Source organism: Balearica regulorum, chromosome 7 (assembly GCF_011004875.1).
Source record: "Balearica regulorum gibbericeps isolate bBalReg1 chromosome 7, bBalReg1.pri, whole genome shotgun sequence".
In the NCBI taxonomy this organism is placed as follows: Eukaryota; Metazoa; Chordata; class Aves; order Gruiformes; family Gruidae; genus Balearica; species Balearica regulorum.
The window spans coordinates 10,205,120-10,227,500 of NC_046190.1; the positions used below are offsets into that span (position 1 = coordinate 10,205,120).

At 44.2% G+C, this 22,381-nt stretch overlaps 1 protein-coding gene across 26 annotated transcripts in view; it reads right to left on the reverse strand.

Moving 5' to 3' along the window:
• The window catches only part of TCF7L2 (transcription factor 7 like 2), a 180,747-nt gene that overhangs the window by 18,087 nt on the left and 140,279 nt on the right, over positions 1-22,381 (reverse strand). For 18 of the 26 annotated variants that reach the window (XM_075757879.1, XM_075757878.1, XM_075757874.1 and 15 more), the window contains 3 exons: positions 9,809-9,941; positions 7,568-7,670; positions 4,734-4,820 (listed from right to left, as the gene is read on the reverse strand). In XM_075757879.1, coding sequence (XP_075613994.1) covers positions 4,734-4,820; positions 7,568-7,670; positions 9,809-9,941 — 323 coding nt within the window. Of the gene's footprint in view, positions 1-4,733; positions 4,821-7,567; positions 7,671-9,808; positions 9,942-19,625; positions 19,896-22,381 lie in introns of those variants that run through there. The other 8 variants (XM_075757883.1, XM_075757872.1, XM_075757880.1 and 5 more) reach the window with 3 other exon arrangements.

Sequence of the window (22,381 nt, forward strand, 5' to 3'; positions counted from 1 at the left end):
CTTCTGCTCAAGACCCATGGACACAAATCTCCAAATGGATTGTCAAAACACCTTCCCTGCTCTCTGACTAAAGTAGCTGCGAGAGAAATGCCCATTTGGGGAAACACTTTGGTGCATGGTAGGTCAGAACAGAAGACAATGGCGAGGCTACAAGATGACCAATGTTCTGGTCCCACTTGTGCCACAGAATTGCCTCACCATCAGCAAGACACAAACTAGGCCTTTGTATTTTTTTTTTTCTGATCTCCCTCTCTATATTTTTCTGTGTATGTATATTTGATTAGACATACTTGAAGTTTGTTCACACAGTGTCTGAGGCCTCCAGCCATAGTACAATGCAAACAATAAAAACTGACACTAAGAGCTTTTTTTAAAAAAATAACTTACAAACACAGGTGAAAATAAAACCCATGGCAAAATCCTGACCTCACTGAAAGCGGTATAAGCATAGTTAAAAAGTTGACACACATCCTATTGAATGACTGCCTGTCCTAGGCAAGACCCAGTGTTGAAGAAAGGACTATGCTGCTGGGGCTAGCTAGGGTTCAAACTGGAAAAAAAGCGAGAGACAACAGGACAATGAAGGAGCAATATGGAGATGAAAGCCTACCTCTTCAGAGAGCAGGCAGGAAGAGCTGCGCTTGTTTGACATGAGGACATGGTGGGAAGGGCAGTGGGCATACACCAGCAAGGAAGAAGAGCTGAGTACAGTGGTAGCACAAGGACAGAAGGGTATGAGAGTAGACCTGTGTAAGGTTAGACTCATCACTGGAGAAGGGCTCCCAAATATCACAAAAGACTGATTACAGCTGGAGTTAATGGGGACAAAAAGATGGTGTTGGTTAAGCTTCTGAAAAGGACCCCGTGATGTGGCTGTAATAACTGGGTCATGGACTGGCTTCTCAAATGAGGATCTGGCCAAAAATTAAAACAGACTGAAAAATTAATGCTGCCCACATGGTGGACTGTTGTATGATCAGGATGTTCAAGGGAAACAAATTCAACAAAAGACAGGGGATTATTTTGTTTATATTTTATGAAGATTTAAGTACCTCCAGCTAATCAAAAATTGAGGAGGATGAAGAAAACAGGCAAAAAATGTAACTTCCCCCCAATTATGGCAAAAATGTTTTTCAAATTACTGTTTAGGAGAAAGAGAGTAAGTATTTGCACATGGGAGACTGACTAGATGGGAATGAAGGCAGCGAGGAGGAGAAGCCTACGTACGCATGTTGTGTGAAAGCCTGGCTGTAACAAGGATGGTGAAACCTCCACTGACTTCAGCTGGGCTGAGATTTTACCCACTGAGCTCTAAACTTCAGAGGCATGGCAGCCTTCATCAACAGGCAGCTACAGCTCAGTAGTTACTGTCAGGGTGGCAATTTTCCAAATGTGTGTTCGTTACCAGTGACCATTCATTATTTCACACTGAACCTCTCTCCCTCCAAAACACAAGGCTGCCTATTGGACTTACACACCCCTTCCTATGTTTGGGGCTATAAAATCATGCTCCAGAACCCAAAGTCACTCATACAATCTCATGGACTTCAGTGGGCCGGGTGGGTGTTCAGCCCAAAGTCCAAGTGCCTATTTATTTCCACGTAGACATCCACTCACATGGCAATATGACTGATGGGGAGGGGGGGGGAAGTGTTAATTTTTAAGCTCCTGGCTACACTCCAACTTCAGTAATTACATTCAGCAAAAGTGAATTTCCCCTGAAATTTCAATTACAGAAGGTATTTTCCACTGCCACCACTTAACTGCTGTTCAGTGTTTGTCTGGTGTAATTCTGTTAAATTATTTCCTGATTTCCCCTCACAGCAGTTGTTTTTTCATAGTGGGTCCACTGTTTGCCCATCAGTCCGTTAACCCTGTCTCAATTTACATTAAGAGCATATTATAGAGGGGCAATGAAGGATCAAGAGATGTTGTACGCCTGTTGCGTGCATATGAAGTGAGTGGGGCGATGCTACAAGCGGAGAAAAGAGTTGTAAATGGTTAAAACAACCTGAAGACACTACCTTAATAGTCTAAACCATTTATGAAAATCACTATTAGTCACCCATTAACCTTTTATAAACTATTCATAAGCACGTTCTAATGAAATGTAATTACTAAGCTTAGGGAATATTCAGGGTTGGGAAGCATTATATGCTCCAAAGGCCTATACCATAATGCAGGCAAAGACGGAAACTACTTTTGAAGGAAGGCTCTGGAAAAACGTGGATGGAGGGGTGAGTTTGGGGTTTGCCCTGGCTTAAACGCTTGGGCAGAGCCAACACATCGACCGCAAGGCTTGTGCCAGGGCCCTGCGGGGCTGTTGCCCAGAGGCCAGCCACGACAACAGCGTGTCTGCAGGCAAGTGTGGGCAGCCCCCATCTCCCAGTTACGCTGGCTACTCAGGGCAAGGGCTGTCCCACGGCTGAGCTCCGGCACTCCAGCTGATACGGCGGGCATGAGAAAACACGCGTCAAACCACGTATCAGAGCACGGTCTGCCCGGAGGGTGTTCCCATGTGTGGGAAACCAGGAGAGAAGTTTCTGGGCTGAAACAAAGGATAAATATCTTAAATCTATTCATCAGCCTGCATGTGCGCGCGTACGGGCACATGTCAGAGACAAAAAGAAAGGCTGTGTGCACATACGCACACCCCTCACCTTCACCTAAGACATCCCCCCGTATTTTTTTCTCTAGACAAGTATTCCATGAATTGCAATAAACACCCTAAAAATTCTAAGCAGCTCATTATACACCACTGTCTCCTTTTATGGCTCCAAGCCAGAATATAATGATGAGTCTTAACTTGTTAAGGACAACTAATTTTTTGTTCCTGGCTGTCTCAGGGGCTTCTCTCTTACTCACTCTCACTTTACTTCACTGTTGACATATTTCTGTTAACTGGATGTCATCTGCCTGCCTTGATTTTATGCACAAGCAGTGGGATGCATTTTTTCTGTGCAACAATTCTGCTTTGAGTTGCATTAGATTTGTCATTATTCTCTCATTTTCCCCTTGCACTTGTAACATTTCATCTATTCCTGCCTTATTTTTTGAGCCACGGTGCACCCACATTATGGTTTATACATGATCTTGCTCCCTTTGAAGCCAGCAGATTTCAGAGCCAGCCCTCGTCAGGAGAAGTGCCTGCTACCAATTTAGCAGGCTGAGGGCCCCGAGCTCCAACAACTCAATCTAAAGGGGGTCACAGGGTGGCACAAGCGAGTGTCAGCAAGTGCTGTTTAATTGCCAATCTAGGCTTCTCCATGGTGTTTAAAGTATAATGACCCATCACTTAATTCTGAGAAGTCCTGGCCCTGCTGCTGAATGGAATGAATATCAAAGGATGTGCTAGAACAGGGCAAAGAGCCTACATTTCCTATAACTGCCATAAGTATAATAGACCTCTACTTCTGTCGTCCCATTACCACAATAATGTATTTAATTTGCTGTGTACTCTTTTTAACTAGATACCTTTCATAAAGCCTATCTTGGGAATATAGCCTCCCCCCTCCCACATCTTCCCCCTCCCTCAAATGACTTGCCTCTCTAATAATAATTAAACTAAATCAAGCTCTACTTTGCCTCACACCATGCCTGCAAGTCTTTTCTAGATATTAAAAAAGATTAAATGGAGGGAGGGAACCATTGTTTAAATTTGCAGCTCTCTCCCCAACCCAGGATTTTTTCTCCCCCATGCTGGGTCTATAATTCTTCTTTAAAAACTGATTTTCCAGTTGTCTTTCTATTTGCTGGAGCAACATGGGCAAATTTTAATTTTTTGCTTTTACTCTACTTCTCTAAAGCACTATTTCCCTACCCATTCACTCACGAGCTCTAGTTACAGGTTTCCATTTCTCAATGAGGTGTGTTTCCCCCCACCACCAATCTTTTCCTCCTTAAATCCTCTATACGCCAACCTTCACGTATTAAACTGCAGAGATGGAGAGGAAGGGACAGAGCAGGGAAGAGACGTGGAACCTTGCTATGTAATGCATGCTAATTTAATTATGTGCCATCATCAAAATGGATTAGCTGTTTCAGCCCATCAGGAAAGTCTAAACCTCCACCGATTTAATTAACTAGACTGAAAATCAGATGAACAGAAAATAAAACTATCATTAGGAGCAATTAGTGATTACTTAAACATAGTGCTGCCAACCAGTTTGTAAATAAAACTAGCAGCCCCTGGAAAATTAGATGGAATTAATTGGAGGTAGGGAGGGGGAGAAATATATACTTCTAAAGCTTTAGAGGGTCAGGCAGGCCCTTTTATGTTGACTATCAGCGCTTGGAGCTTTGGTAGGGGAAAACATAGCGCCATAACCTTCCTCCCAACTCTGCTTGAAAAGCAGCCCTCCTCCCTCCCAAGCCTCCCCTCTCGCACAGAGAGCGCTGCTCTGGGTGACAGCCACCGAGAAAGCAAAAGGTGTCACGACTTCTCTGTCTTGCTTTTTCAACATCACGTTCTCCCAGCTTTTTCATTTGGCTTTTAAAGATGACTTCCCGCTCCTTCACCTCTCCCTCAAAAAGGGTTCTAGGACACCTTCTTCTCATCAAATGGGAAAGTACCCCTTGTCCTCTCCTCCTCCGCCCCACCGGAAAACTAAGGATGACTGTTTAACTGAAGTGTTTTCAGAAATACGCTTCCTAGATGAAATGCCCTCCTCTAAAGAGGGTGGCAGGAGGAGTTACATCTGCTCTCGATTCAGGACCTCAGCATTTGAACTCACCTTGACATGGAAGCATTGACGGTCAGAGCTGTTGGGTAAGGGTGGCGGAAACCCCCTGTTGTGATTGGGTACACTGGCTGACCTTGCCTGGAAAAAAAGAAGGGAAAGAAGGAATGAGAGAAAGAAAAAAGGGTTTAAAAAAAAAAAACAAACAACAAAAAACTTCTCTCTGCACAGTAAGCTTTATTCTCATTTGATCAGAACAAAAATCTTGGGGATTGTACAGCAAGGATCAAAGGAAAGAAACACAGAACAATTTGAATGCCATAAATCTGATAGGAATGGCTAATTAAATTTTATAACCTCTGCTTATGTCAATAGAGACCCTCTCCCCAAGCTGAAACTAGGTGTTTTGTTGTAATAATTAAAGGCGAAGTCTCGCTTGCTTTAATGGAGCCATCACACTAATTGAGGGCTACACATCCAAAGGAAAACAATAATGAATGTAAATTTATACCAAAATAAAGTACAGTGAATCAAAGGACTTCAGTTGCGCTTTGGGCCTCTTTCGGTATTTAGATCTCGGTGAGAAAACATTAAATTAACAGAGCTTAATTTGTAGCCTTTTGTCAGATTAACAAGTGTTGACAAGAGTTACCGGGGGAGAGTCCCCAAGAAGTATTGTGGGTAACCAATAGACAATCACACCTCATTACAATAATTAAAAAATACAGCAACATGCAAAACAGCATCCTCATGAAAGACACACAACTTTTTCTGATTGAGGTTTGTCTGTGCTAGCTAGTTCTTTTCATCTGTCCTTCAAATATATCATCTGACTGGGCAGGATGCTTTCTGGAGGGGGACAATGCTAGAGACATCCAGGCCAGTTGAGGATAGATGGGTTGGGAAGTTGATGGTGGAGCATGAGTGGCAACGAGAAGGGAAATAAAAACCTTGGGCTACTTCTGCAAAGTTGGCCATGCTAGTCTCCTAGAGCAAAAGCAAATGTGATGGTATTATTCAACAAAAACCACTCAGGGAAGCTGTAAAAGCTGTGGGTAGATAAGTACGGCATGGGTGTTGGCTTGTTATAAACCAACGTCAGTCTTCCGGTGACAGAGGTGGCCATTAGCATCTCCCTGATGAAACTGGCCACACGTGGCAACATTCGCGTGGGTTTGGCAGCCATGACCTGGGGCTCAAGGAGGACAAACCTGCGTCTGCACACACAAAGATGTAAGGCTCTGAGACACAGATGTACAATGAGGCACAGGTCAACAACAGCAAGGAATTTCTTCCCTACGCTCTTGTGCCTTTAATGTTACTGATTTTTGGCATTAGCTGAGTATATTTGTTTTAAATGCTGAGGCTGTTACTGTACAAACTTGGGCTAAGCAGTTGCAACAGAGGCACACGAGCTGGCTGTACTGCAGCTAGGCCCTGCAAGCAAGAAATAAGAAGAAAAGGAGCTGACGTGTGTTCTACCAGCATTCAGGGTGTCCTACGTAAAAAAGTAAATGACCACAAATGAGGAGGAATTTAAGATTTCAAGGAGCAATGTTCTGGGGTTTTGTTCTGCTCATGCTGTGCTCTTCTGGAGAAACTCAAGCCTTCTGCAGAGAGCTGATGGACATGCTTCACCCTCAGGGTGGGAGATCCTCTACCCAAGCACGTTGCACGACCACCCTGCGAGGAAGGGCAGCCTGCAAAGCGCTCGGAAGTGGGCTCCTGAGGCTGAGGTCTGAACTCCAGCTTTCCTGCAGCCACAGCTCTGTGCCTGAGAAAGGCCCCCAAAGCCTTTGATGCCAGTCCCTGTCCCTGCCCGAGACCTGGGTGCATGTGGGGACGCCCTGCTCTCCTACGGGGTGTGAACTCCAATTCCTTACGGAGGGCAAACTTGTGGAGAGGTATTTTAGCACAGCTGGCCAAACAACCTCGAGCAGGAACAAACTGTTTCTAGCTTTGGGCAATTCATTTCTAAAGAAATATAACCTCTTTACTATTGATGAGGCCTGTTATGTGAGAAAAATAGGGCAATAATCTTGATTTATAATGCAGACAACTGTTGTATCCAGCAATACAAATGTATTTTATAAATATTTAAATCAAATATACCATACAAAAGGCCTAGACAGTGCTCATGTACATTATAAACCCATTGCAGAAATGGCAACATAAGAAAAAAAAGAAAATAAGGACTCAATTACTGGAGGGAACCTCATACTCAACAAGGTTCTGCAAGTAGGATACGAGGAGCTGAAAAGAAAACAAAACCCCAAACTAACTTTCCACAGCTTTTTTTTCTTAGCTAGTTTTAAAGTAAACTAATTCCTCTTTCTTGTTTGCAAGAAAATTCCATTCCTCAGATGCCAACTGCCCAGTCACGTCTCGACCAGGAATGCTGCTCACTGGCTGATATAAAGCTCTACTGTTTCACAAGAAAAACAAAAGGGGTTTCAATAGCGAAGGCCAATGAAATTTAAAATTGCATATTTATAGTGAGGATGGCCCTGGTAAAAAAGAGTCTATGAGAACCACCCTGACCCACCAGAATTTGAAAAAACACACATGTGGTGCAGTGTAAGGGTATTTCTGCAGAGGGGTTTAAAAATTCGTGCTTCATGAGCCATCAGCTGGTTAGGATGACATGCAAAGCTGTGCCCAACTGCTCATGTTTGTTTAAAAACACATGACCTGGGATAAGTTTTAATTAATCTTCATGAGGTGGGTAAATTCATAACCACTCAATGAAGTGGCAGTTGACAAACAGACTTATCTCCGTGCACACACACGCACGCACGCGCGCTCACACACACACATATATACAGTTTTTAACATAAATTTTACAAATCAAAAAAGAAAAAGGAAATTAAAAAAATGGAACTCCTTACTGTGGTACTAACCATCCTAGCGGATGGGGGATTTGTCCTACAGTGCCCGGTGATAATGGATAATAAGGAGATATATCTGGAGGATGTGGAGGCCTTGGAATTCCTACAGAAGGGGAACATAAAGCAGCGTTAGTATTGAGACATGGAAATAAATATAAGGGAAAAGCACATATGTTTCTAAATTGCTATCTAGTCATGTTTATTACAATACTCATGGCTTCACTTTGGGTTTCCAAAGGCTGTTTCACAGTCTTATTTTATAAAGTGAGCCTCTTGCCATCTTGTTAAATGAGATTCAACCAGAAAAATTGATGTGATTCGCTCCCTCAGCCACCTCTCCAATCAGAGATAATTATTTTGTTATTTAGGATGAGAATTTAGGAGTCTCAGCTATAGTTTTGGTGTGACGCTGTGCTAGGTGCTGTCTTAAACACTCAACAGAAAGATGGTCCCTCTATCTATAACTTTGTGGTTATTTTAGTCTCAAAGTCACTGAAAGGGAACAGGCCCTACCCATACTTTGTGTACCCAATAGCATGGCATTATTCCAAAGTAACGTCCAAAATGAGCAGCCGTGTCATTATAATTGCAAATGATGTTTGCTTTTGAGCAAACCTAGGAAACCTTCCCGAAACCTCGGAGGGGAGAACCCCTGGAAGTGTTTGCTAAAACAGGGGGCAGACGCCAAAGGTGTGCAGGGGAGGACAGAGAACCCATCCGTCCTCTCTGAAAAAGGTGCACTTCCTACTCGGAGAGTAGAAACCAGCTCCAGACGGAAGGCTTAAATCTCAACACTCCTCACCTTAAGAGCAAGTGGGAATTACTTAGAGGAGTAAGGGTTACAAGACTGGGTCTTTCAATTAACAAGCCAGAGCACAATTACACACCAGAAGCAAAATTAAAACAGAGAGCATTAAAAGGAAGGGGTACTGTATTCATGGTTAAAAACTTTTTTTTAGTCACTCAGGAAGCTTTTAATCTCTAAATTAAATCTTCTTGTGTGACATTTTCATGCAGACATTGCTTTTTCTCCATTACAAAACCCAAACAGATTAACTGGGCTTTAACCATCCGGCGAGCTATTTGCACACTTGAAAGAATGTTCACAGAAGAAAAGTAAACAGTCTACAGACGTTAATCATATGTTTTACGATAACCATTTAAAAGCTATTCCCTATACTACCATTATTTAAATGAGAGGTTGACTGTGCCATTCACTTGCAATACCCAGGGATGGCGAGGGGGATTCCTTTTAAGCCATGTGAAGTTAGCATTAAACACAATTAAAAGGGGGCCCCAATTGAAGCACAGGGAGTGAAAAACAGCTAATGCACGGTCTCATTGAAGGGCTGGACTTTAGATAAATTATCTGCATACGTTAGGGCCGACACAGAATGATTCCTTTGATGTGAATTCAGTTTCTGATGTACTTTCCAATTAACTAGCTGGGATTTGGATTAACAAAAACAAAACCACTGTCACTAGGAACCCAGTGCAGCCCAAAGAAAGAAGATTGACACTGTTTGACTTCTCCGGGCCCTCAGGTTAAACAGGGACTCTTAAAAAGTTAGAATAACATGTAAATTCTACTCTGTAACACCAATAAATCTAGTCAGGGTTTTACGCGGTGCTCTATATTCAAGAAGACTGCCCCTCAGGCTGAACTGAGAGTTGGGTAGACTTACATCGGGGAAAAGAGTTGCAAGTATAGAGCTGAAGCTAAGTAGTTAGAGTGGATGAAAATTCAACATTATAGGAGAAAAATGGCTGAACTCCTGACACAGAAACAATGGGATTTGGGGAATTAAAAGAGATTCATTCTGAAGCCGGTCATGACCCACCACCTTTAAAATTCCAGCTGCAATTTTGTAAGTGCAGATCACAGAACGTACATGTTTAACTCTCTGGGTCATGCATGCAAACCAAGCACTTGGTAGATCGAACTACTAGGTGGGGTATCGTGCTTGCAAAGAAACACACCTGCGAACGACCCCACACATGCAACTCTGCTGTCACCCTGCAGAAGCTTTATGAAAATTCACACAGTAGGTTTCCTTCTGAAGCCTAATTGGCTTAAAAAAACCCTATTTTGTCTGTGTTTTTGCATGTGTTGACACTTTACATGCCCCCTTCAGTGCTCCAGCATGGGAAATCCTTCCTCCCGCACTTTCTCCCTAACATGCAAAGTAGAAAAATCCACCCACCCACTCTCCAAAAAAGCCCAAACTCCTTCCCACCTACCTGTTTTGGGATCTACGTCGGCTGGTAAGTGTGGAGGAGGGTTTCCCGGTGTGAAGTGCTCATTGCTGTACGTGATAAGCGGCGTAAGAGGGTGTACATGGTGTGGGTGCTGCACAACTGGCACTTTGTTAGACTGTCAAGAGAAAAAGGACGATGGCGTTAGAGGAGTGCTGGGTACTCCCCACTGCAGCACGAGGCACAACATACAGAAATCTGAGTACCCAGGATTTCAACACGATCCTCAGACTTTTCCAGATCCCTTCTCGGCATCACCCTTGCAGTTTTCCCACCCTGTTGCTTAAAACCTCCTCACGCACTTTCCCTGCTCTTGAATTTCTTTAATCTTTTTGACCCGTCGCGCTCCTGTACAGAGCAACAGCAATTCTTTAAAATTTTTCCTTTTTATTTTATAATCTTCTGCTTCACCTCGAAGATGCAGGTAGACTCTTCAGTGAGGGGCTGACAGAGTCCCCCATTTAATTAGCAAAAGAGACCCAAATGCTCACTGACCTGTAGGTCTTTTCCTTTCCCCTTCCTGTCCTCACTTTGAGTTCTGCATTTTACTGCTCATTGCAAATACTCCAGATAAAAAGCCTTTGTAGTGCTAGAGTATTCCCTTCATCAGCAAGCATTAAGCTGACAAGTGATCACCTGCATATTTTATATATATATATTTTAGAAGAGCTGATTAATTATCAATTCATCAGAGAGCACTAATAAATGGAAACTGGATACTGATGAATTAGACTACTAAAATATTCAACTATATAAATAATGGCAAAAACCCCCAGATAAAGCCATTGAAATGAACACTCTTGTGGGGGGGAATAGTCACGCAGATATCATGAGGTTTTCCCTATCACATTGCTAGCTCTGAGGGGAAAAAAAAAAAAAAAATCTCTTTCTTAACAACAATACAAAAAAAAAAGGAGTGAATGAATGAAAGGAAAAGGCAGGCTGAACTGTAACTTACCCTTACAAGATCACAAAGGAAAAATTAAGCTGAAACAAGCGAACTGCTGGACCATTTACTGCGAGTAATCCAATTGCAAAAAACCCTATTCCCCATAGAGGATTTTCACTAAAATCCTACAACAGGGACATTTAACCAGATTAGGTACCAGCAAAGATAAAGAGGCTGGTATTAGATGATGAATGGATTAGAGTCAGGTTTCATTTTAGAATGTGTCTTCATTTCCTTTTATTACTTTAAGTAAGGAACAACTTGCATTAACATCAAGTAAAAGGAATCACATTAAAATAGAGTAGTGATACCACGGCAGCCCCCGATAGCGCCGCTGCCGTTCAGGGTCTGCCAGCGCTCCCCTGCTCACCCTCCCGCCCGAGGACAGCTCCGACCCCACCGCTCGCTCCCCAGCACCCCCAAACACACGCGCCCTCGCCGCCCCACTTTAGACAAGTTATTATCTGATCTCGGTTCAAACGCTCCGAGCTTCCCTTAAAAGCATTTCAAAAATAATTCAGTTATTCTTTGAGAATGAGTTTCTAGACTGGGGGGAAGGAAGAGGGAAGACAGACTGAGAGCTACGAGGAAAAGAAACATCAGTCCTCCTCTGAGTAAACAAGAAGTCCCTCCATCGTGCTTTGGCCGAGCTAAGCTTTGGTTTTGGCTCCTCCAGCCACCCCCAGCCCAGGAGGCTCCCCAGCCCCAGCCATGTGTAGCTATTTGACTCACCCCTTTGATAACCTGCAGAAAAAGCATGCATCCAAGAGAAGCAAGCCAAAGAGCAGCGCTTACGCTTCCCACAACTTTTACTGTGTGTATTTTGTTTTGCATCCCTTCCACAGAATGATTCCCCTCTAATATGACGCTTAGGGCACAGCAGAGTCCCACGTCAAGTGGCCACAAAGCAGAATGGAACGCGGCCGTGACAGCCAATGCTGGGAATTACAGCACGTTGTGTTGGCTGGGTTGTAGGTCAGGTCTCCTGCCAGTTGTACAACCAAGGACAGCTTTTGGCCGCACAGACCCATAATAGTTTGGCATCAGAGGAGCTATGGGGACTTAGCCCCCTAATTCAAAAAGCTGAAGGAGATGCTCTTACCCAAAACCCATTCTTTTCCAAGTAAGCCAACCTAAGTGGTCCAAAAATAACTGAAGGGTTTGAAAAGGGCTTCATGTAACAAATCATATTACACACGATTGCAAACTAGCAGGCATCTACTCAACAACACGTGAGTTGTTGCCATTACATGCCAAATGACCACTTGATCTGGTTTGTAAAAAAGTCATTCCCAATAAGAGGGATTTTTGCTGGCCAAGAATTGTGTGAAGTCTTGCTGTTAAGTGACCCACAGTGTGGCTGGTAGCTGCTGCAGCTCTGTACTCTCCCAAGTCTATCATCACATCATTGCACCCACCCAGATCCTCACAGACCTTGAGGGTTGTCTTCAATGGAAAGCTTATTTTCCTAGACTCTGGAATCAGTTAGTTAAAAAAATAAGTAAGTGACAGAATAACATTAGAGGGTCAGACTTAAGCCGACAAACAAGAAACAACACGTGAGAGGAAAGCTGGACTTACATAACTGTATCACCAAAGCCAGATATACCATAGGAGGTGACATGTAAACTGCAGGAAACTACCACTCGCTGCTTTGATATACCAAGACCCACTGCAATATCTCCACAAAACAGCCTCAGTGATAAATTATGTTGTATTTTACCTAACACCTATCAGAGAAAGATAAAAAGCAAAAGGAAAAAATAATAAAAGTCAAGAACAAAGAATTTGAACCTTAGTCTGCAAACTTTTGCCCAGGTAAGTAATTTTTATTTGGGTGACTGTCCTGCAGTGAAACAGACAATTCATACAAAGGTACTGGATGTAAGTGACTTTTTTTGTCACTCTGATGATGCTGGAGTAGAGGTGTGGATATGGGGAGAATGTACCAGGGGAAAAGGGGAAACTGTCATCTCCATGCTCAAAAATATGCTCTCTGGGACAGAGGAGTGTGATCCACTGCCCCTGCAAATCAGTCTGCATCTGTACCACTACCCCAGGCTAGGTTTGCATTCTGGTTTGCACTGTTTATCACACATTGTGAAAAGGGACTGTAGCTCTGCTCAGAACAGCACACACAATTTGCAAGCCAAGCTAATCATGCGTAATATGCTAAATAAGCTGCTCTTTAAAAGCAGCATTCCTGAAGTTAACCAAGCTTCCCTGGAAAAGAGAAAAAGAAAGGACTAGCTGGGAAAGAGCAGGATTAATCCCGCACATGCATCTTCCTTTGCAGTCAATGGGAGCTCTGCCTGAGTAACAAGTGTGGTCCTAACCCCATCCACTGGCAATGAAAGGTAAACCACAGAAGCCATCAATAGGACACACCTATTAGATGACCTTAGCCATCCCCCTGCTAAAGGACCTTCTCCAATATACATTTGCCAGTACTTTATCAAGGGTAGTTTTAAGCTAAAAGCCATTGTGAGATGCAGGAATTTCTCTGGCAACTTGAAGAGCTCCATTTATGGCTACGTCAGGCACAGAAAGGGGAGCTGCGCTGGTACGCACAGATTAGCATCAGGGCATGTGGTAATAGGACAGGAACAAGTGGAGGTTTCTGGAGAGAAATCCCAGCATCTACAAAGTACCAAGTCATCTGCTGATAAATCACTCCTCTCCACTGAAAGCTGGGGTCTCATATGCTGGGTTAGAGGGCACAGTAAAGAATTGCAAAAAAACAACAGAAGTTTGCTTTTCTTGATAACCCCTGCCTGAAGCAAACCAGAGGAAATTGTCCCCATAGGGACTCAACTACTAAATCTCTCTATATGAATTTGAAATGCTTCTGGGAGTGCTTAAACACAGATGACTTTAAACAGTAACGGAGCTCTGGAATGAAACAACAAAAAAAACCCAAAACAAAACAGAACCACAACAGATTTTGGACTGATAGATGCTTGGGAGGGATACTGAGATCCATTTAGCCTAAGTTCTGATAGGTGCCTTTAGGGAACAACAAAAAAATTCTGAACTTCAGATTTAAACTGCAGGGGATTGTGTGTATAAATTGCTGTGTATTAGTCTTTGTTGCATGGTAAGGACATTTCATTAACAGGATGAAAGATGCTTCTATGCATATACAGCCCAATTTAATACACCCCACTGATGAATACTCCCCATTTATTGAAGAAGTTAACACATGCTGTATAAATCAATAGTTCCTAAGTCTCTGAAAGCAGCATAAGACTTGCATGAGATGAAACATTGTATTGTTGAGCACACAAAGAAAAAACAACCTTTAAATAGGAAGAGTTTGTTACTGCAATTTCTGTTTGCAAATTCATAGTTTGTTTGGCTTTGGTAATAAAAACATGGTATCAACTCAAAGACAGAGAAAAAACATGCCGGGGAGGCCAGAGGATTTGTCCTTGCTGTGATAACGTGGTTTTAGTAAAAGCAGGTCTGCAAAAAAAGCCACCCAAGCTGAAAACAAGCCATCATGCCATTGCAGCATCGAACCAGCCAAAGCCTTCGGCCTCAGACGAACAACCAGTGGGAGACTCCGCTCTGCCGAGTCCCCGGCCGAGCAGCCGGGCAGGGGGATGCTCCTGCCCCAGCACAACCTGGAACTCTGGTGGCTGCTGGCACAGCTCCCGTGGCCACAGCCAGGGAGGGAACCCCTTCCCCAACCCGGGCAACCTTTTAAGTGTACTTAAAGCCTCAAGTCCTGCTTGCAAGGCAGGGACGTGCTGCCGCCCACCAGGCACCTCCCAGCCACCCCCAACCAGGAACATGGCATGGGAGGGACTGATCAGGCACCTGCACCCTGGAGCCCCCTCCCCTTCCTCCACTACGGTAATGGAGGAGGAATGAGAGCTCCCCATTCACCTTAAAACCTATTAATCAACAGACACCGAAAACAAATGGAGCTAGAGCTCCGCCTGTCTTTTTTGCTATGTCCTCCTCTTCCCCATTGCTGTCCCCTTCTGCCCAAGAAAGATGGGCTCTGAAAGTGCCTTTATGGGCCTAATACAATAAAACAAAAGCAGCACACAAGAGGGTTTGTCAGCCTTTTCCCCTCCTCCAGGGTGGATGCAGAAGGTCGACAGTGGTCTTGAATTAGCAGGCCCTCCTGGAGTTGCTCCCTGGGCTTAGCAACGGGTACCATTCAATACCAGTTCACATTAAAAAAATAGGTTTATAACTTGCCTCCCTGTATTTTCCAGATGGTGCTATTGCAGTTATGCTGACTATGGCCACTGAAATGCTAACAGATGTTCCTGAGCTGCTCTGCAGCTCCAAAGATGCTCGTTAAGAGGAGAGTTTCTTTTCTCCTAAAGGTTGATCTGTCCTTGGTTCTGCCTAGGAATGACACCCCCACCCCAAATCAGAAAACTTAAGTTGCAAGAAAAGGCAAATCCCAAAATATTGCTGCAAATGTTGGAATATTTGTTCATTTCCAGCCAGGGTCACCAACACCCAAAGCAGAGCACCCATCATTAAGCACCACTCCAGCCCCAGGGATCACCTACATGGGCAGCTGCTCCGGGTGGCACCCCAAACTTCAGCAAGGAAGCTGCAAACCATTCAGGTTAACTGAAAAGCTAAAGCCAACCAAACCCACCAGCTATATGTTAACTCGGTCCTCAACCCCTACAGAAGCATAAAAATTCAATGCCAGTGAAGAAGCATTTCCTGGAAAAAAAAAAAAAAATCAAAGATTTAATTTTACCCAGCTCTGTTTAGCTAGTGAAGTCAGAGTTTATTTTTTTTAAGGATGCTGTCACACCTGACTAAGCATTTTCTCCTGAAAACTACTTCCCCTTGCTCTATTATGGCTGATACAGTGGCCTGAGCCCTTTCACAGTTTAATGTAGCTGATTTCTGCCTAAGGTCCTGCCCTAAGCTAACTGCCCATTGTAGCGGGAGACAAGGCCTCCATTGATAATCACAACTCACCCTGCTAAAAAAAGGGTCATTTTCTTCTCTCACACAAATGATGACAGGAGCACTGACAACCATGTGCTGGGACAATATCCCCCCTAGACAGAGCTTGACAAAAAAACCTCAGCCCCCCCACCCTCTCCTTAATAAAAAAAAAAAAGGGGGGGGGGCAGACACAAGACGACACATTTGCATCCTTCTGCTTCTTCCCCCTCCCTCCTTGACCACTTCCCAGCAAGCGCCTACCTGCTCCTGCAAGCACTGCTGGCTTTCCAAAAAAAAAAACAAACCAAAAAGCCCCACAACACAAAAAACCCACCCAACTCATGCTCTATTAGCAATCTCTCTGCCAAAGCAACAAAATCAGCTTCCTGGCTTTAAGTGTTTAGCAATTCATCCAAGAAAACAATCGTTTTAAGCATGATGAAGTGCCCCCTGCAACACTGGAGCACTAAGCCACCGTGCTCGACATTTTCGTGCTTGACATTTTCGGCATCTTTCCTGCAAGGGAACGAAGGTACTGGGGGGGAGGTGAGGAAGTCAGGGTTTAAGATGTTCAGGAAATTTCCACTTAATTTTGCCAAAAGGCAATTATGCAAAATGATCTGGTGACAATTAGCATACGCCAAATCCTCTAGCCCAAAAGGGTAAGAACTGGGGGTTAGCCATCTAATTACTGCCTGTTAGTTCTTATGCAGGAGAATTAAAACCACTAGTAGTAAAATATTAAGTGTGCTCACACTTTGTTTTCAAAGCTGCTGTCATCTTTCTGCTTCGGTATTTGGGATGTGTTTTGGAGTTTTTAAGTAAAAAAAGAAAAAAAAAGAAGCTTGGGGTTTTAAATACAAATTAAGTGCTGCACTCTTGGACCACGTGGTGTTACTCTCATGTCAGGTCAGACCTGGACAAGCACCTGCTTAGACACAGCTGTATATTTTGAGATCCTTTAGCATCATTTGGAATTACACTGATGCCAGTTAGCATTCTCTTAATGCTTTATTGACAAAGAGAAAGCACTCTGCTGCATCTGCTCTGCCTGATCTTGCCATACAAATTTGGACACCAGTTACCCCAGTAACTATAGCCCAGAAACGGTGGCCTGCACGTATCCAGCCAAGCCTCACAGCGTATCTCAAAATCAGAGATGATTTGATCAACAGGTGGATTTCACCGCACGAGGAGGACAGGGTCATCCCTAGACTCTTCAAGTTTCAGGCACTGAGATGCCCAAATCTATTTCTTCCATTACAAAAGGAGAGAGACAGTTTCTTCCCCAACCTGACAAACACTCGGCGTTTTCTTTGCATACTTTAGGTAATTACTAGACAGATATTATCTCTTTATAGCAGGCAAGCCTTCGTTCATGTCTAACAAGGCAAAAAGCAGAAAGACTTGGCATACATTAGACTAAAACCAAACCCCACCGTTCTCTGAAGCAGTACCACCGGTACAAGGTGTGCGGGATACACCACCACCAAGCAAAGAGACTGGTGAAACCTGAGCAGGTCTTCAGGAAATGGTCCTGAACATAAAAGGGGGGGGAGAGGGGAGGGACACGGATCAATAATGCAAGCACAAAAACATGGGAAGAAGGGAGAAGTGAATATAAGCAAAAGGGTGCTTATAATTGCCCTGATAGACCTTTATTTGTTATGTGCTTTGCATGAATACCCAGTAATGCAATTTTACTTAGTGCCTAGCATTCTCTGAAATGCCACATTATAAACAGCTTTAATTCTTGCACACAAATCACGTATTTCAGCACTAGACGGACATATACTGTAGGAGAAAAAGCTCCACTGATTTTGTTAGGGTATCTGCGACAGTAAAAACTTGAATGTGAGGCTATTAAAAAAACTGCAAGAAATGAAAAAAAATTAGCATGCATGCCTCTACCCACTTGTATTTGGCAATTTCAGTAATAACAGCATTATTAAAACACTAACATGCACGTACATGCCTCAATATACGATGCCAAGTTTTCAGTACAGCTTTTTAAAATGCAGTATTCACAAATTATAGCGGACCGTGCTCAATACCGATACACAATGTATCTATCAAATGCATATTAAATAGCTTAACAAATAAAAAAAAGCTCTAAAAACCATTTTCATTTTTAACGTGCTAAAAATAATACATGCTGCCACAAAACAATTGAGCGAAGAAATTAAGTACATCCAGATCAATTATTTCTTGAATAAATTCAACAAAGTTTCCCTAAAAAATGTGATGTTAAACACACATCAGAACTGAAACACCTTGCAAATATTTTGGAAGAAAAGAAAGAGGCACATTCATACAGCACTGCCAGGCCTTTCGCCCCAAGTCCCAACAGAAAGAATTCCTCTAAAGGTAAAACGCTTACGAGATCTTATCACCAGCTATGTAAAACCTGTGTATGCAACAACATGCAGTGAAAGAAGAAACATCTAAATAATTGTCCTTTTAGATTAATTCATTTTAGATTAATTCTACAGAATTTTATCCCTTGTTTTATACAAGAAAAGGCAAATAAATTGACTAAGCTACTCAGGCAAAAGTATCACAGAGTATCGAAGTGATAGAAATCTTCCTCCTGGATCGAGTGACTCTAAGCAAGCCTGGCAGTTAGAAAAAACAGCAGAAAACTCGAGATTCCCACAAAACCTCCAGTGAAAATGAGATGCTTTCTAAAATTCTTAAATACATTTCTATTTTCTGTGTATAATTATGGGCAATATACAGAATTGGCTGAGGGGTAGGTTTACTTTCTGTAAAACATATTAATAGGAGAAAAAAAAGTCTGATGGACTCCTGATAACGAACACAGAACCACTATGTCAAAACACATGTTAGCTCATATTTATCAACATTCAGTATTATTTTTCCTATTTGTTTATCACTGGGTGAAATAATTTTTATGTAGTGTCCCGAAAATTTTCATCTTTCACATTACAGCTGAGCTTTCTGAAGAATTTGGAAAATTTAACTGAGTGTCAACCAAACACAGGATCAAAAACACCCAATTAAAAACTACTATGTACTATTTTTAATGATTTTCCCCCAAAAAAGAAAAAAAAATCATTTTGTGTATGTCAAGAGTTACACCATTCTGTTTCCAAACCCCCTTAACTGTAATAATATATGTGCCCTGCTACAAACCAACTTTTTCTCCTTAAAAAAAAACCAAAACCAAACCAAACCAAACATTTTTACCTTCATGGTTTCAGAGTTAAGGAAATATCGTACTGAACTGAAGAAAGCTTTGAAGTGGCCCCCTCCGCCCCAAAGGAGAAAAAGAAAAGAAAAGCTAGTGATGTCATGGTCACTGTGTGAATGTGTGACTGCGGATGTAACACACAGCTAATACACGCGCACACACTTCTCCCTTGCTGGTAACCATTGTTCAGCATCCAGAAACCAGCTCCTGAAACCTGCTGTACACCAGACTCTGAACCCCCCTCAACACACCCTGATCCCACCCTGGATGCAGGAGGAAAAAAAAAAAATTCTCCCTCACCCCCCCCCCCCCCAGCTTTCCGTAAACCAAACCCCAAAATCAGGCGGAGAGAAGGGCAAAGAGGAGGAGTGCAACAACTCTGCCCCGCTGCACCATTGTGTCGCGACAAAACGGCGCTCTGCCGCTCGCTCCTCGCCACAGCTGTAAAATTAAAGTGTCATCGAAAAGTCGCGCTTCCCCCTACTAAAAAAGACGATTACCATAAAATAAATAATAAAAACAACGTTGCTAACAAAGGTCACAGCTGGAGATGCTTGCTTGATTTCTCCCCCTCCCTTTTTTTTTTTTTTTTTTGATTCCACACAGGAGGAAAGAAAAGGAGAGGGAGAGAGGGGGTGAGGGAAAGAAGTCACATCAGAAGTTCAATGGTCAAGACAGAAAGCGCGCAGACAGAAAGTGCTACTCACCCAGCAATTCAAATTGAGATGCCAGCAGCCGAACTGCTGGAAGAGAGAGAACCCAGAGGCAAGCGCTCCTCCTTTACCACTCAAATCTTCCATTCCCACTAAAATTGCATCCCTCGGGTACATAACAGCTTTGTCTTTCCTTCTCTTAACCTCAAAAACTTTTTTCTTTACTGTCTAGATGCCAATTGTGCTGGCTTTGTATTATTTTCCTTGCAGCTTTTCTCTCTTTTTCTTTCCCCGCTCCCCCCTTTCACTTAAAGTACTGGAAAAGCTGTCTTAAAAGATCAAGATGTCTCCAGTTTTTTGGCCTGGTGTTTTCTGAATGCTCAAAATCCACTGTCATGTTGGCTGTGAGAAGTGTCTTATTTCTAAATTGTCGGCTGCAGTTATCAAAATTTAGAGAAGCCTCCTCTCTTTTCCGACATAGCACTTTACCATCATCCTTCCAGGGAGTGGGGAAAAGACTTTTCCCCCCCTACGCAGGTATGTGCGCTCAGAAGAGCTAAAAAGCAGTTACCTTGGAAATCAATGACAATGCTACTACAACCCAGGTTGCACAGGTATTACTAAGTGCAGCGAGGAAACGCCGGCCGGCCGTGAGGGAGCATGATCAGTTAAGTGTAGCAAGCAGTCACTTTATCTGCAAGATTGTCAAATCCCTCAAAACAAATTTCTTAGGGGGAGAGCTGTAAGGAAAGTATATTTTCTTGTCATTGTAACACTGAGGTGACATTTGGCAGACCTTTACCATTAGCTCTGGTCTTTCTTCCCCCCACTCCCCCTTTAGCATTTAATATTTCTGTAAACCACTGACCCCGCTGTAAAAGCGATGCAAGGGGAGCTTCGAGATCGCTAACGTTACGATGCCCTGGCTATTGTATTTTCCCAAGCTGCTCCTGAGTGATAATAAACAGGGGTACCCAGAGAGCATCGCTGAACTGAGCAAGGGTGAAGCCTGCTCCCCTGCACCTCGCTCTCGCCTACCAGAGTGGCGAGCCGCCCCGCTTCCTAAATCTCAGCCGGGTACCGAGGGCAAAGCGCAGCATCCGAGTTCACCAAGACGCAGTTTCTCATCTCTTATTTATCCCTTTCCCTAAAGTTGCAAAGTTGTGACTCTGCAGCAGGGGCAAAAGCCACAAAGGGTGGTTGAACAGGGAATAATTAGGAAACCATGGCCACCTTCTTCCCCTCCTCACTTTCTAAGCGAAGTTTGTTAACAGTGAGGGATGCTGCGTGCGGGGAGAGCGATTGCCACGCGGGACGGACGCTGCTGCGGATGAGGCGCTGAGGGAAACCAGTTGCAAACACTTGTCTTTCCCTGCGCACATCTGGGGGACTCACGCGAGCGAGTTCATCCCCTCCTCACTCCCGAAGAACAAAACAACACAACTAAATAAAGACAGGAAAATATTAGAACTGTTTCAAACAGGGAAACCTTGAGTGGTTCCAGGTTTGCTTTTTAAGTGGCAGTTTAATCTGCGAGGGCTGCGGGCTAAACAAAAAAACCCGCAACAAACCAAAACAAAACGCAAACTGGCACCCAGGACCCGGGAAAAAAAAATAAAAAATGACTTGGGGGCAGATGAAGCAAGCAGGGGGAAAAATCTGTGCCCCGAGCACCGTCCCCCCTCTCCCCGCACTGCTCTGGCCTTCGCGTGCAAAGTGTCAGCCAGCAATCTTTAAGGCCCTTAATACCAAAACAAAACCCCGCGATTTCCCTTTACACGGCAATAACAAAAGCAACGAGGCTCCAGTTTGACAAGTAAAAAGCCCCAACAACACGGCAACTAATTGCCTTCCCTCCCTCTATTCACAGCAGCCACCACACTCCAGCGGCCGCCTTTGTCACACGTGCGATTTCCCGCGGCAGCCGCCAGCGCCGGGGCCGCTGACGGACAGTTCCCCACCATTTAGCAACAATAACTTAGAAAAGTGCAGCAAATGGGACGGGCAACTCGAAATTAAGCATCGCCGGCTCTCCCCTAAAGATGCACGGCACATGGAAAGGAGCCCGGAGCTCCCCGGGACCTCCCTATTCCCACCCCCCACGCCCCCCCCCCCCCCGACTCCCCGCAACAAGCTTCTTGCGGGATGCAAGTTTTCCCCCCGCCGCGGCCGCTTTCCCGGAGCCGTCGGGGAAAAGCAACCCGGGAGCGGGGAGGCAGAGGGCGGCGGGAGGCGGGCGGGCGGCCGGGGGGGAGGCAGCGGCAGGCGGCCCTCCCCGCCCCGAACTCTCCTTACCATCAGATTGCAATCGCAGAGGGGAGGGAGAGACCAAGCGGGGCTGCAGTTCACTGCGCGCATTCCTACAGCCGCGACCACAGATGCTAAAACAAAGTTGGGTATTTAGGGGAAGAGAGGGGAAAACGCGTGTCTTGGCATTTTCTAAAAAGTTTATAAAAAATAATAATAAAAAATGTATCCCCTCTGCTCATTCAGAAAAAAAGAAAAAAAATTGTTAGGGAAAACTGCTCTGCTAGTTTAACCTCGGGGGGCGGGGGGGTGGGGGGGAAGAAGGAAGGACAAAACAACACACCCCCCCCCCCAACAAATTTCACGCCTTTCTAAATTAAAATAGCGCGGCAAGTTCCTACCGACGCAGGAGCCCGTCAGGGAGACGCAGCGTCCCATCACTCTCCCACCGCAGCCACAGGTCAGATCCCCCCCTCCGCAAGTTCCTCCCCAGCAGCCGGGGGCGGCGGGACCCGGGCATGCAAGGGGCGAGGACGCGGGCGCGAAGCCCGCACCGCGGCGGA